The sequence below is a fragment of the Rana temporaria genome, chromosome 6, assembly GCF_905171775.1.
Source record: "Rana temporaria chromosome 6, aRanTem1.1, whole genome shotgun sequence".
NCBI lineage: Eukaryota > Metazoa > Chordata > Amphibia > Anura > Ranidae > Rana > Rana temporaria.
The window spans coordinates 152,390,184-152,406,862 of NC_053494.1; the positions used below are offsets into that span (position 1 = coordinate 152,390,184).

Here is a 16,679-nt window from a genome sequence, read left to right on the forward strand (position 1 = left end):
TCATTCCTTCAGCTGTTCTACATCCCATCACAAGCAGCCCCCACCACCCGTACAGTAATCATCTTTTATCACACATATCCTTCCATTCTCAGAACTCAATTTCCCCTTTGTCTCAGCATCCCCTCAATTTCCAGGGGAAGAAAACGCCCGCTTTGTTCACACACTTCGGACAGCAGATTCCAAGCATATTACTCAGATCTGGTCTATGTACACCCCCAGGACAACAGTCTGAAAACCAACATAGCAGACAGAAGGACAGAAAGCCAGTCAGTAATAGAAAATGATGACAAGGAAGGAACAAAAAAAAGGAATTTGGAATCTGGAGTATACAGATACTGTCTGTGAATGTCACCATGCTCTGCCTTTCATCTAATACGCAGTAATTATGCTATAATCTTACTGATGCATATCTGCCAAGTGACTGTTATCGATATCTAAGGACCATCCCACCAACATGTTTAAAGTTTTTTTTTTTTTTACCCCCATAAATCAATTTTTAAAGATTTTAAAGAGTAAAGTAAATAACAGTAAAAGCATAGTGGACAATTAACAAATTACATCTTAAAGGGGTTGTAATTTTTATTTTCAAAATAGGTTCCTTTATGTATATACCATTCCATCCAGCATACTGCCGACATGTACAGTATGCTGTTTTTTTTTTCCGCTGTACATACCGCCGTATAGCTATTTTCCCCCCCGGCTTCCGGTTAGTGGATCCCGCGGGACTGGGCGTTCCTATTCAGAGACTTAGGCCCTGTACACACGACCGGATCTGTCCGCTGGGATTTATCCGCGGATCAGTTCCAGCGGACAGATCCGGTCGTGTGTAGGCCCGAGCGGACATTTTCCAGCGGACATTTGTCCAGCCGACGGTTTTCCAGCGGATAAAAATTTCTTAGCATGCTAAGAAATCTATCCGCTGGAAACCTGTCCTTCAGACTTATCCGGTCGTCTGTACAGACTCACCGGATAAGTCCGTCCGATCTCCATCCCTCGCATGCGTCGAAATGATTCGACGCATGCGTGGAAGTATTTACCTTCCAGGGTCGCGCACGTCGCCGCGTCATCGTCGCGGCGACGGCGCTGCCACGTCACCGCAGATGTTTTCCGTGGGGATTTTGATCTGATGGTGTGTACAGCCATCAGATCAAAATCCGCCAGCGGACATATCCGATGGAAACGGTCCGGCGGACCGTTTTCAACGGATATCCGCCCGTGTGTACAGGGCCTAAGTGATTGACGTGATGACAAAAGCTTCCCCCCGGCGCATAAGCGCATTACCAGTTTCCGAAAGAAGCCGAACTGCGAGTCGGCTTTATACGGCGCCTGCGCACCGTTGTTCGGCTTCTTTCGGAAACTGGTGACGCGCCTTATGTGCCGGGGGGAAGCTTTTGTCATCACGTCAATCACTTAGTCTCTGAATAGGAACGCCCAGTCCCGCGGGATCCACTACCCGGAAGCTGGGGGGATAAATAGCTATACGGCGGTATGTACAGCGAAAAAAAATAAAATAAGCATACTGTACATGTCGGCAGTATGCTGGATGGAATGGTATATACATGTTTTTAGGGTGAACCTCTGCTTTAAAGGAACCTATTTAGAAAATAAAAAACAAACCTTTACAACCTCTTTAAAGTGCATCTCTAGTCAAAACTTTTTCTTTAGTGTAGATAGATTTGGGAATGGTCAGGTTTCTTTTAGCAACATTATCACCAGGACAGGGAGGGAGGGGAAACGGGCAAAAAAAAGTAATTAAATACTTCTTATTTGTAGGATGTAGGGGAAGGCTAGAACTTTAGTTTATTTTCCTGTCCCTACCAGAGATTCTGCACAGTGTTAAAAAAAACTGGTAATAGGACAGGAAGCGAAGAGAAAATTTCCCAATGGAACATAGACTGCAAAAAAGTTAAAAGGTTTTGGCTAGAAATACATTTAAATTAATAAAAGTCTTGAGAACTCATATTTGTATCTTTTTAAAATTCTGCATAGTCTCCCAGTCCCAGATCTTTACGAGCTGCCACTTGCCCAAATTTATACGGGGTCACTGTGTAGTCTGCCTAGCATGGGAATCCTTATCCCAGCTTCGGAAAAGGCAGCTTGCAGAGTGAAGGAACTAGGCGCGACTCCCACGTGGCAATGCAGTTGAGCAGGGCTTTCTACCTTAAAATTACTGAAGACATCTGATCTGGCCAGACTCTTTTTTCCTTATGTACCGTATTATTGATTTGTAAGGCAATTCCATCAGAGTGATGGACCAGTGATAAAGGGCAGTAAAAACTGATCAGTATTTGCATTAGGTTGGCCATTTTACCAGAAACTATAATGCAAGGACAAACTTAAATATTACATTTAATTTGTATCGAATTAGACAGGCCCTTGCACTATATCAGGGTACAATAATCTTTTAAGCTGTGTATAAGGGTGGGGGGGGGGGGGGGCAGTTTTCCAACTGGTCAGCAATGTAAGCACTCATTGACTCACTCATTGACTATTCTTTTTAGGTGTCCTTCTCCCACAGACCACCAATGTATGGGACCATTTACACCAACTTCCAATATAAGAAGGCAATCTCCTCTAATTTAAGGGGCACCACACACCATTGGTGTTTCTTTTCTGGCCACTATTATTGTTTGTTCCTTTTCATGATTGTTACTGAATTTTTTTTTTCTTATAGAACAGGGGAGTGTTAAAAAAAAAAAAAAAAAAAACTTTCTGCTCTGGGTGTCAAAAATGCTAGTCATATGTTCTACTACAGTCTTTTTTCTTGTATTTATTATTTTATTTACAACCACACAAACATGTCGTTATTTTAAGAGCCGGTTCACACAGGGGTGGCACGACTTCGGGGGCGACTCGGCCAGGCGACATGAAGACGACATCTAAGGCGACTTGCAAAATGACTTATGTATAGAAGTCAATGCAGGTCGCCCCGAGTCGCCCCTGAAGTAGTACAAGAACCTTTTTCTAAGTCGGAGCGACTTGCGTCGCTCCTATTAGAACGGTTCTATTCACTAGAATGGGACGCGACTTCTCAGGCGGCTGCGTCGCCTGACGAGTCGCTCCCAGTGTGAACCGGGTCTAAGGGTTCCTCTGTATAAAAGGTAGTGAAAGGCTGCACTACATACTTGATGGTAGATCTAGAGACAATTGTAGTATCAGATCCTATAGTGCAGTGATGGCGAACCTTGGCACCCCAGATGTTTTGGAACTACATTTCCCATGATGCTCAAATACACTGCAGAGTGGATAAGCATCATGGGAAATGTAGTTTCAAAACATCTGGGGTGCCAAGGTTTGCCATTACTGCTATAGTGTATGGTCCCCTTCACAGTGCACCCGATGTTTTAGGTGTTCCTCTCTGCAGGCAATCAGTGGGTAAGCATGCAAATACCTCAAGGTGCTTGATTTCACTAGGATGCCTTATACACAGGATCAGGCTTTTGCCTGGCCAAATCACATCGGAATTCCGACGGAATTCCATTGGAGTAAAAAAGAACATGTTCTATATCTAAACTTCGACGGAATTCATCGGAATATCCAATGAAAAAACTCAGATGGAGCTACACACGATCGGAATATCCGATGGAAAAAGTCCATCTGACTTTCGTGTGTACAAGGCATTACTGGTGCTTTTCAGTTTGGTACACATGATATGCAAATAGAGCTCAGCAAAGTTGCCTGATGTAAGAGCTTATTTTTCATGGCTATTATGCTTGAGCCATTTCTTCCACCCAATAACTTAAAATATATGCAGTACTATAACATTAACACTTTATAATCATCTCCTTTCCTGCAACACATTAACATTCTACACATAGTAAAAACATGGCCATACATCAAGAATTCTTGGCTTTGCTAACTACAAATGATTAGGTCATAAACACCCTGGCACAATCACTGTTGCAATCTGTCAAGTAATCTACCACACATAATTTTGCTGTTAACAGATGACCGCCTCATGACCTTATTCTGAATTGACTTTTACCTGGTAGCGGTCGGGATCAGCCCCTCCAGCCTGAGCCACGAAAAGCCCAGATCCATCTTCCAGCTCCATCTCATCAGGTGACCTCTCAAAACGGACCCTCTTCAGTTCATTACACTCCATGAACAGGGCAACCTCCTCTTCTTCCACACTGAGGGCAAAGCGTGTCCATTGGTTTGTCAGTGCTGGGACGCTGAAGGTGGCGGCAGGGAAGGTCACTGTTGATCCAGGCTCGGTGTAGAAAAAAATGATCTGTTGCTTACCATCTTTGACTTCTGACAGCTTCACTCCAATGTACACAATAGACTGTGAAGCATCAGTGATGGAGAACAGCATTCCGGCCTTGGTAGTGGTAGGCTGTATGTGGAAGAGAATAGAAAAGTCCCTAAACATGGGGCTAGGAAGGTGGTACTGTGCCACCTGTCCAGTGTTGGCATCTTCTCCAAATACATAGCCGGGAGTCCTATCAGGGCCAAAGATTTTAGTGATCTCTTCTGGCGGTGGATCTCCAATGAGCTGCAGGAGGCCAACCTCTACATTTTCCCGATCTGTAAAAATGACAAAAAGAGGAAAAAGAGAGATCTGTTAGAAATAAAAAGCCACTGGCAATGTGCATACACACTATAATAAATATTTCAAAGCAAAGCATGATCACAAGTAGATAAACAGCATCTTTATTTTACAAAAAAAAAAAATAGTCTCTCAATTTTGTTGGCTGCCGATTAATCATCTAAAGAGTATTCATTACTTATTGTATTCCAATGTGTTTGTATAGAATCATGAAGTAAACATTGTACCCATGGGAACCATTCACACTTGTGCCAATTGAAGACACCCAAAGATGTGTTTATTCAAACACTTCATAGTCAGCTGTAGTAAACTAAAGACAGACCTCCATCACAGCAGACAAAATTGGCTTAGACGCAATTAAAATAACTTTACAATTAATACTATTGACAATTGTATATTATTACACTGTTCTGCCTTAAAGCATAACTAAAGTTTTGGACAGAGTGCTGTCTGTGCCCCCATTAGGGAGATTACCCCTCTCTAAAGCTCCTTGCATGCAAGGTGGTCTCATTCCCTGCTGAGCAGGCACCTGGTTGGTCCATGTCCTCTCCCCTTATGCAGAGTGGACACAGACACAGCCCGCTCTCCTCTTTGGGCGGTCGGATATAAACAGACCGCCTGTCTGTTTACGCCTGACTGCTACCCAATCTGATTCGCCAGACAGATGGGAAACGGATCCCCATCCATCTGTTTTTAGTGGATATGATTGGATGTCGGCCAGTGTCAACAGACCCGAGTGTGGCCAATTGTCCTGTTGGCCATTATAATTTAAAGTGAAAGTAAAAGAAATTCACAAATCGTGGGTTGTCCCCAGAAAAGTAATAGAGGGGCCATCTTCCAATAAGGACACTACAGTAGCTCTGGTGACCTGGGGGGCCCAAATGGATTCCCTTATTTTGCAGAGATTTCCTCTAACTTCCTGTTTGGCTATGAGACAGGAAGTAAAGGTAAATTTCCACAATTGGACACAGATGGCACAAAACAAAATTTGCCAGGGGTTATAACCCTCTCTTACTCCATCCAAAATGAAAAAAAAAATTTTTTGCCTATAGTTCCACTAGCTGGCCATACACCATAAGATGTTTCTTGTTAAACAAAAAGAAAAAAAACACTCAAATCCCCTATCCGTAACCCTACCCATAGCTGTCAGAATACCTGAACACTGGTTGCATCTGATTGGCTGTAGCCCATGTCGGACAACAATTTTCTGCCTGGCTCCTTTGATTTTCACAGAAAAGGGATGTTGGGAGAACAGATTTTGACAGTGTCACTCAAATTTTGCATTAAAAACATTCTGTTCACTTAACTTTTTTGGTATCACACAGGAGAAAACAATTCCCTGTGTGATTGCAATTGGAGGTGACATGTTCTCTTTATTGACCCTGTCACCTCCAAAACAGGAGTCCTAGCACTGTGCTAGAACTCCTGTCACAGCTGAGATGGGAAGAGTACAGCTCTCCCCTCTCTCTGTGTACATCGGCAGCAGGGACAGGAGACAGACTCGGTGGCCGGGGGGAGGCCGGAGTCCCGAAGACAGAGCCAGCAAAGAGAGGTATGTGGGGTGGGGGGAGAGGGGAGGACGGACGGGAGCACACATTTTACAAGTGATTTCGGCGACATCGCCGCAATCACTTGTTAACGAGCGAGCGGATTTCTCCATAACTTACCGCCCTTAACTGTATGTTCCAGGCATCGGGGGACTCCATGCCACTGCCGCCCCAAGGCCTGGCCTCAGTGGCCTTGTGGGAAATCCGGGCCTGGGCGCAGCCACGTTTTTCCTGGCATTTCACAAAAGTTACTAAATTACATTTTTAGATGCAAATTTCAGTATTTAGGCTACAAACAAGTACGCTAGGCAAATAGCAATGTGATTTAAGGTAGATATTAAGGTAAAAAAACATATTTTTGTTTTTTTCTATATAAGGGAAAATTATTTAGGCACATCACCCCATGCGTCTATCCCCCTCTGCCACCAATACCCCCCTGCCTTCACCCCCCTCTGCGGTGCCACAATCTCCCCCTGCCTCCAATCTCCCTCTGCCTCCAATCTCCCCCAGGCCTTCTGCCTCCAATCATCCCCTACCTCCATCCTTCTCTGCGGTGCCACCAACAACCCCTGTCTCCATCCCCCACCCTCTGCGGTGCCACCATCCCCCCATGCAGTGCCACTTACACCGCCTGCCTCCAATTACCCCCTGCCTCCAATCTCCCCCTGCGGTGCCACCGCAGCCACCATCACCACCTGCCTCCAATCTCCATGCGCAGTTCCAAGCCGAACCGATCTCGGCTATTTTTACTGGCACATTCCTGCAACCACGGACATTTACGAACGGGGGAAAAAAGTGCCAGTTTTTACGAACTGTCCGTAAAAATACGGACGGTTGGCAACACTGCGCCCAGTGATCTTGCAACTTGTGTGCATGCGACATGAAATTGTGCCATCTTGGCACTTGGAAATTTGCACAATACATATACAGGAATTGAAAATGTAATTGTAAAAAGGTAAGGTTTGATCTTCTCGAGGAACTCCCCCCTCTCCCTCTTCTTTCTGTCTTCCTGTTGAATCTGGGGGGCATTTAAATTTAATAACTGCACTAAAAGCACAATTCTCGGATACGTTTTATTTATTTTTTGCATTACAAGTCTCTGAATTATTGTCCACCATTCATCAGTTCACAGTCTGAACAGTGCAGGGTGGGTGTCATTAGGTTGCTATGTGTTATGAGATTTGCACGCTACTCTTTGCCTTGTTAAGTAAGTCCATGTGTCTGGCAGCTTTATTATATGGGCAGCCCCCAGCCAACAAAAACTGACATAGCACAACTGTTGGAAATTAGGACATTTGTTGCAACCATGAATGTATGTCTTCTGGAGTGTTCAAATATGTTTTCCGTTAGGTATAGTGTCTCAAGCAATTCTAATCAGGAATGAAAATGGCAGCAGGAAAATATCTACAGATGCTTTTCCCAGTACAATTTTTCCTCGACTTCTTTCCATTTGTCCCAGGAGATACGCCATTTATGGGGTCTTCATGGGAAAATTCCCTAGCAAGAGGAACAGCTGACGCTTTAGGGGCTTTAAGAATTCAATGCAACTTTAGTTGCATATAAAGGGCCTTTTACTTAGGCAGATGTGCTTTTTATGGTACATCCGCAGCTAATCGTAAGATGCTCTCTGTAATCACTTAGTAATTTACTAATCACTGCCAAATCCCTCACAGCTCACCAGTGCTTGCTTCTTCTCAGGGATTTAATGTCATGTTAGTAAGCTTAAAGAATTAAGTTCACCGGAAGTCACCTTTCAATTTGTCTGGATGGTGGATGGTGTATTGAGCTCATGGGGTTTAGAGGGGTAAACACTTACACCTTGATTTTCAGCATGCTGACTTGCCTATGCAGGAGACTCGCGCCCACCTTCAGGTTTTCTATTTATGATATATTGTGGACTGTGAAGCTAGAGGAGTTAGACTACCCTGATGTAACAATAGATGTGATACTCCACGGTGGCTAAGAGTAGGACTTCAGCAGGGAGGTCTCCCCAAAAAGTCCTTTAAATATTGGTTAAGTTTGTGAGTGATTCAATACATCCCAGTCAGTCCACCCACAAGTGAAATATTTTTTTTTAGGTGGTGTGACTTTTGATCCAGAGGGCTCTTGGGTGTCAACATGGCGATTTTGTTAAAACAATTGCTCCCGAGCCCTCTACTACCTCCAGTGACTTTCTTTCATCTCACGATCTAAAGGAGAACGAAGATTCGCAGTCCAAGGACCACGGTTATGGAACGCTCTACCTACAGACATTCGGATGGAAGAAAACCATCAGGCCTTCAGAAAAAAACGTAAGACCCATCTATTCTGAAGCATGGCTGGACGATGGGGCTACACACAATCAGAATATCTGATGGAAAAAGTCAGTCGGACTTTTTTCCATCGGAAATTCCGATCATGTGTACAAGGCATAAGAAGTATGAGTGGAACTACAGGACTTTGTACACCCAATGATGTTTAACATAGCAACATGCATGCACAAGAGACATTATATGTTTTTCAATATAGGTGATAACCAATAGGGTGCTTTGTGGTGCTCCCTTAAATAATCACCAACTGAAATAAAATCTTTCATTACTATAATACAGATAAAGTGCAAATGTCAATGTGACCTTAACATGGGGCTTCAAAAGTAAACACACTGGCTGTCCCACCCTCCTTTTACAAATAAATAGGTCAACTGCCTGGCCTGCTTCCTTCCAGTTTCTAAAGCAAGTTAGAAGAATTATTTTCGAAAATGTTAATTTTCTAAATGTTACATTTTCTAGTGGTAAATGAGGACAAATCGGCAATTGTTTTTAACTGTAGTGCTGAGAAAAAATAGATTTTTTTTGTTTTCTATCTGAATGAAAAAAAATCGATGGAATGTTGGCTCAAACATGTCTTGCATACACACGGTCACACAAATGTTGTAGGAAATTCCGAACATCAAGAACGTGGTCATGTACAATGCTAAGACAAGCCGGAAAATGAAGTTCAATGATTCCAAGCATGTGTCAAATTGATTCCGAGCATGCGTAGGATTCTTGTGCATCAGAATTGCTGTTTGTTCTCGGAAAAATTGAGAATCAGCGGAAATTCCGACAGCAAATGTCCGATGGAGCATACACACGGTTGGGTTTTCCAACAACAAGCTCACATCGAACATTTGTTTCGGAAATTCCGACCGTGTGTATGCGGCATAATTGTGGTCCCACGTTGGTGGAAAGCATACTTATTTTATTGTGTCTTTGCTAGAATATAGTTTCATTCAGAATTCTAACTTTCATGGTCACCAATATTCAATCTTTTAAATGATTACGTACGGTATAATGTTGTATGAAAGAACAATGCAAACTAAGGTTTCTGTATAGTGTATGCAAAATTGGATTTATAGATAAATTCTGGTATATGTAGTATATCCACTACAACCCTGTGGACCAATGAACATATAATGTACAGGTATATATAAATATACTTCTAAATATGCTATATACTTATACATTGTAATAAACTTTGCTTTACATTATGTTTCCCTGAGTTCGGCAATTAAAGAGACCTGTTTAATACATTTGGGAATCCATTCAAGTAGCAGGTCTAGCGAATTTTTTTAAAGAAGAATTGCTCATTTCTGTCTAGGTGGATTGCAGAGCAGACATACTTACCCAATCCGCTGATCCTCTGAGCGCAAGACCGGTCCACGCTGCTCCTGCCCCCCCCCTTGCACGCTAGCAGTCTTGTGAATGGACTGCTCCTGGGGTCATCACACCCATAGACCGGTTCTAGATAAGGAGAATGGCAGGAACAGTCCACCACTGGATATGGGGAGCACAATTTTCAGAGAATCGAAGACTCGGGTAAGTATAGCCTTTCGTTACTGTTTGTTTTATTTTTTTTTGTTCAGTAAAATGCACACCCATTTAGACATCTGCATGATCCTGACTTTTTATGGTGTGTTTGCAATATAAAGTTGAACGTATGCTGTAGTTGTATTACTTACATATGTATATCTGTGCAATATACTCTTTTTCTTTCTTGTGTATGTTTACCTTACATGCATTAATAAAATTACCTTTTTAAAAAAAGTATAGCCTTTCTGTCCACCCCTAGACGAGCAGTTAACCCATGCAATGCGGTCACAGCCCCACTGCATATGAGAACTTTTTTTTTTCATGCTTTAAGTGCTTTTGAATGAAATTAGTTGACTGAGCCCAGGTTCACACTAGGTACGATTTCCTTCGATTTGAGATGCGATTTCACATGTCGGCAATGACACTGCCCTAATCGGTGCGGCGCTGCACCGATTTCAAAAAGTAGTTCCTGTACTACTTTTTGCGATTTCGGGCAGCGATTTACAGAAACCTGCACAGATGTCTCTTAAATCGCAGCCGAAATCGGGACTGCCAGCGGGAGTGAAATCGTGCGAGTTCAGCTGAACTCGCACGATTTCACTCCCGCAGCCCAGTGTGAACCAGGGCTGCATGGTGGAATTATGATTATGTATGGTTAGCTTAAGCCTTAGAATTGGTCTTTCACTAAAATGGGCACCCTCACTCACCAATAGGAGCTTGGAGGGGGGGCAGGCCTGCTCTGACCCAGGGAGGCTGGGTCCAAATTTATATATATTTATATAGGTTATCATTAGAACAATTGTCCTGACATACAGGCACTCTGAGGTACCAGTACAGCTCTGGGTGGGTACTTTTTAACCACTTAAGCCCCGGACCAAAATGCTGCCTAAAGACCCAAGGGGTTTTTACAGTTCGGGACTGCGTCGCTTTAACAGACAATTGCGCGGTCGTGCGACGTGGCTCCCAAACAAAATTTGCGTCTTTTTTTCCCCACAAATAGAGCTTTCTTTTGGTGGTTTTTGATCACCTCTGCGGTTTTTATTTTTTGCGCTATAAACAAAAATAGAGCGACAATTTTGAAAAAAATTCAATATTTTTTACTTTTTGCTATAATAAATATCCCCCAAAAACATATATAACATTTTTTTTCCTCAGTTTAGGCCGATACGTATTCTTCTACCTATTTTTGGTAAAAAAAATCGCAATAATCGTTTATCGGTTGGTTAGCGCAAAATTTATAGTGTTTACAAAATAGGGGATAGTTTTTTTGCATTTTTATTTATTTTATTTTTTTTACTACTAATGGCGGCGATCAGCGATTTTTTTCGTGACTGCGACATTATGGCGGACACTTCGGACAATTTTGACACATTTTTGGGACAATTGTCATTTTCACAGCAAAAAATGCATTTAAATTGCATTCTTTATTGTGAAAATGACAGTTGCAGTTTGGGAGTTAAACACAGGGGGCGCTGTAACATTTAGGGATCACTGTGTATGTGTTTACTAGTGTAGGGGGGTGTGGCTGTAGGAATGACGTCATCGATCGTGTCTTCCCTATAAAGGGAATGACGCGATCGATGCGCCGACACAGTGAAGCACGGGGAAGCCGTGTTTACACACGGCTCTCCCCGTTTTTCAGCTCCGGGGAGCGATCGCGACGGAGCGGCTATAAACGAATAGCCGCGCCGTCGTCCCGGATCGCTCCTGAAGCCACGGGGACCGCCGCATGTACCGGGGGGGGGTCCCGATCGGACCCTAGACCCACGTCAAGCAGAGGACGTATATATACGTTGATGTGCCTGCCTGTGCCATTCTGCTGACGTCTATGTACATGAGGCGGTCCTTAAGTGGTTAAAAAAACAAAAGAAAATAAAGTTTTCCAGAAAAAGTGTTCATAGTAACCAATCTTATATCTTATTTTGTTCCCTGAGAAAATAAAATATCTGACTGATGTTGGAAAATGTGCCTTCTGACTCAGATTCACATCATTTTATTGAATCTGGCAATCAGTGGCCAACAGAGACATTTTAATACACAAACAAGACAGTTCTGCCAATATTTAGGACGTATGCTAAGCAGCACAGAGTATGACTCTGTCAGAACATACCCTCCGCTGGATAATAAATCCCATCTACATGACTGAAATAGTATAGTGATGGAAAACATCTGGAGATGGAGCAGGTACATGTTGACAGTTCAAGCATCAAGTAAATCACACTACCCCATCCTCCACACATACCATCTATATGTGATCTTATCCTTTCCCACAAGATAAATTGAACAGATTTCACCTCATAAATCGCAGTAATGGAAAATATATACCATATCGAGGAATTATTTTCACTTATTTTCCTCAATATACAACTCATCAATATCAAAATAGAGCTCTATGTACCCAGACTCTTATCGGAAAGAAAGAATCTCTACGCCACGTCTAGCAGAAAGTTTGGTGTAAACCTAAATCATAGTTAACGTCTAATGCCGCGTACACACCATCACTTTATGTGATGAAAAAAAACGACATTTTCTGTGAAGTAAAAAACAAAGTTTTTGAAACTTCAATTTTCAAAAACAACGTTGCCTACACACCATCATTTTTTCACAATGCTCTAGCAAAGCGAGGTTACGTTCATCACTTTTTTCCATTGAAGCTCGCTTCATAACTAGCTTCTGGGCATGCGCGGGGTTAAAAACGTCGTTTTAAACGTCGTTTTTTGCTACACACAGTCAATTTCTGTGAAGTAAAAAACGACGTTTTGAAAAACGACACATAAAATTGAAGCATGCTTCAATTTTTTTTTGTCGTTTTTCACAAGACATAAAACGACGTTTTCTCCCACACACGGTCATTTAAATTTACGTTTTTAAAAACGTCGTTTTTTTTCATCACATAAAGTGATGGTGTGTACGCGGCATAATATTTGAAGGGCACTCTACTCCAAACTGATATTTTGGGTAAAAATCACCCACTTAAAGTTTATACCTTGCAGGGACTCCACCGATATTTGCATTTTTGCACCTGTATTCCACTCAAAGCAATGTAAGAACCTATGTCACTGGGATTTTGTTCACATAACATGGGTTTTACATTTCCATACAAGTCTATGGGAATGCAAAACCCACTTGAGTAGGTTAATTGCATTCCAGAAGGAGGTCCACTGCAGGTCAAATACATCCGTCATGAGTTCTGAATTCTGAATGATCTCAGTGGCATCTCACACTGACGTCATCAACACAAAACCAAAGGCCCAAGGTGTCACCATCTTGTCACCAGCTGGATTCCTCAATTACCACTTTAAATGGGTGCTGTTACGGAATATACTATAGCTTTCTATCACTTACTATATGTATCTAAAACACTTTTTTCAATTTTGGATAGTGTAGGAAACAAATAAACTCTGATACCTCGTACACACGACCACTTTTTCCAATGGGAAAACTGCTATGAGAGCTTTTCGTCGGGAATTCCGGCCGTGTGTATGCTCCATCACAGTTTTTCAGACAGGAAAACTGCCGGACAAAAAAAAAAGAGGGCAGGATCTCCTTTTTCCCCATCAGGAAAAAATCCTGGTGGGAAAACCGTTCGTCTGTATGCTTTTCCGAGGGGGAAAAACACGCATGCTTGGAAACAATTCGACGTATGCTCGGAAGCATTGAACTTCATTTTCTTGGCTCGTCGTAGTCTTTTACATCTCACCGCGTTCTTGGCAGTCAAAAGTTCACCGGACTTTTGAGTGACTGTGTGTATACAAGGCAGGCTTGAGAGGAATTCCGTCGGGAAAAACGGTCTTGTGTACAGGGCATGACAGTTTTTTTTTTTTTGGACCATTCAAGAATATTTCTTTTACTCCCTCCTGCCCTTTAAACACAACAGAAGGTGGGAGAAAATTCTCCAAAGTGAGGTAAATCTCTGTCTAGAAACTGGAACAAATGCCTCCATTGCAAGATTTCCCTTATATTTCTTCTAGATCTGCTCAACTTTTTACCTTTTCCCTCACTTACAGTCTCAATTTCAGTGCTCACAAGGGCAAAAAGAGAAGGTACCTCCCTAGCAGGAACACAGACAGCATTAAAAACCAGACAGGTATTGTAACCCCCTGACCACCCTGTCAAAAAAAAAAAGACTTTAGGTCTAATTTGTTATTTTCTTGCTCAGGATCCACTCAATCTGTCTGCACTTAGTAACAAGGAAGCCTTAATTAGGATCTAAGTAATCTCACTACCTTTGGTCTCTACAGAGTCGACCCTTCAACAGTGTGATGGCATATGGTAAAAACCCAAATTCCCCCCAAATTTAGTCCTGCTTCTTACTGAATGCAGTGGGTTCAGGGCACCCTGGGCTCCAGAGAATTTCATTCAGACCCAGTTACAGGTACAAGGGGGCATTTTAAGGTGGTTGCTCTTAACCTGACCTTTTCTAAGATGTTTCTCTAGTAACAATAATACTGAAGTGCATGAACATTGTGGTACCTGAAACACCTGTGTTCATCCATCAGATCAATCTCTGTGCCCATATTGTATTTTTTATCTGGACTGTATATGGGGCCCCAACTTCGGCCTAAGTTGAGAATTCTTTTGGTAATAAGCTCCTGCCTGTCAACTGCCAAATGCCAGGGACTTGACTGTTTATTGAAGTTACCTCAAACCAGAGCAGGCTACTAAACGGTGAACTGTAAGATTTAACTTTTTTTGTGTGTGTTATTTCTCTTGGTACTCCAATCAAAAAGTATTTATTTTTTTCTTTTGATGTAGGTGTTCTTTCAAAGAGCACGTTACTGCTGTGCTAAATCTTTAACTCATGTTACCTTTACCTGCAGTCTCTGTAATCTGCTGCAGAAAAAATCCTGAGATCACCTTACAAAGTATTAGAGAAGGAACCTAACAAAGCTTGTGCTTTGTAACGTCCTCTGTCTGTGCTTATTGTATCACCAATTTACTTCCATGGCAGCTTTAAAGTTCCCATTTGTTCACTTTTTTTATTTTATTTCAGCTTCCCTATAGGCCATAATAGCATTAGTGTACTTCATTTGCAAAAATTTAAACTTAAAATTCTCTTAAACTTAAATTTAAATTTAAAATTCTCATGTATTCTCATGTATTCTACACACGCTTACCTCTCTGTGCTCATGCATGTTTAAAAACACTTCTCCATTACTTCTGCCTTATTTCCTGGACAGACTTTAGGCCATGACACAGGAGGGAGTTGACCAGCTGAAGGTAGAATGAGATCAGCTGGTCAACTCCTTCCTGTGTCATGACATATAGTCTGTCCAGGAAGTAAGGCAGAAGTAATGGATACATGTTTTTAAATAGCCGTAAAGACAGTGAGGTAAGCATGTGTAGAATAAATGAAAAACTGTTTTACTTTTGCAAAAGAAGTACATGTAGTGCCATATTGGTACATAGGGGAGCTGGAATTTAGAAAACGAGAAAAAAAATAAAAAAAAAGGTGAACAAAGGTAAACTTAGCCTTTAAATACAATCGGTGCCTGTGAGAAACTGCTCACTTGATTTATTTTGCTATGAGTAAGCATCTTAAGATTGTGAAACATGTGAGGCCTTGTACACACAACCGTTTTCCTGGGCAGAATCCATCAAGAAACTTGGTGGGAGAGATTTTTTGGCGAGGAAACCGGTCGTGTGTAAATTTTTCATCGAGGAAACTGTCGAGGAACTCATCGAGCCAAAAAGAGAGCATGTTCTCTTTTTCCTCAACGGGAATGGAGAAAATTGGCTCATTGAGTTCCTCGACAAGCCTAACAAGAACTCGACGAGGAAAATGATGTGTTTCGCCCGCCGAGTTCCTCGGTCGTGTGTACGAGTCCTTAGCCACTTTTTGTCCTGTTGTCCACTTTTTCATTTTTGACTGCACTACTTTGGATTATGTTTTGATTTGATTTTATCCAATAAAGACATTGTTTAAGAGAGTGCGGCAGTCCAGGATTTTTTTCTAATCCCTTGATTTATTTTGCACTAGGCTTTCTTTGTGGAAAAAACAGCAAGGTGTCAGTGGCGGGCGTGTTTTGGAAAAGCTCTCCTGCAATACAAGTGGGGTTCTCAGAATACCAGATTATAGGCAGAGAGACTGAGATGGACAACAGTGCTAGAAATAAAGACTGAAATATGGAGTCAGTGAGTTGTGGTCACTGTAAAGCCCCGTACACACGATCGGAATTTCCGATGGAAAAAGTCTGACTGAGTATGCCCCATCGGAGTAATTCCATCCCAAATTACGAAGAATTCCATCAGAGTTTAGATAGAGAACATGTCTCTTTTACTCCAATGGAATTCCGTCGGAATTCCGATGTGATTTTTGGTCGGACAAAGGTCTGATCAATCGACGGGGCTTAAGCCTTTCAAATGTTAATTTCAAATTGTAGCAGTTTAACTTTAATTCGCCATTTGTCTGAAGACCGATATCACAGCTAATTACAAAAAAATTGGTTGATGTAACATGTGCAAAGTGGTCTGATTTGACTATACCGCCCTCTGTTATGATTTAACCCTATATGAACGTCATCAGCAGTAGCAACTATGCATGGAAATGTTTATAATTAGTTTGCATGATGTCGCATGCATTAACAAAAAATAAATAAAAATGGACATAAAAGACAAGCAGCTTCTATTCATAATCCTCAATTAAATTCTATGTGATGCTTCTATATTCACTTCATCATAATGACTCATCTTCTAGGAGAGTATCACATCACCCCGCATCTGTATAAATTCATCAACGCGGCTGAGAAA

At 42.0% G+C, this 16,679-nt stretch overlaps 1 protein-coding gene across 2 annotated transcripts in view; it reads right to left on the minus strand.

Annotated features, from left to right (window-relative positions):
• COL18A1 (collagen type XVIII alpha 1 chain) overlaps positions 1 to 16,679 on the minus strand; it is a 243,257-nt gene that overhangs the window by 72,449 nt on the left and 154,129 nt on the right. For both annotated transcript variants that reach the window (XM_040357625.1, XM_040357624.1), the window contains one exon: positions 3,986 to 4,530. In XM_040357625.1, coding sequence (XP_040213559.1) covers positions 3,986 to 4,530 — 545 coding nt within the window. The remainder of the gene's footprint in view (positions 1 to 3,985; positions 4,531 to 16,679) is intronic.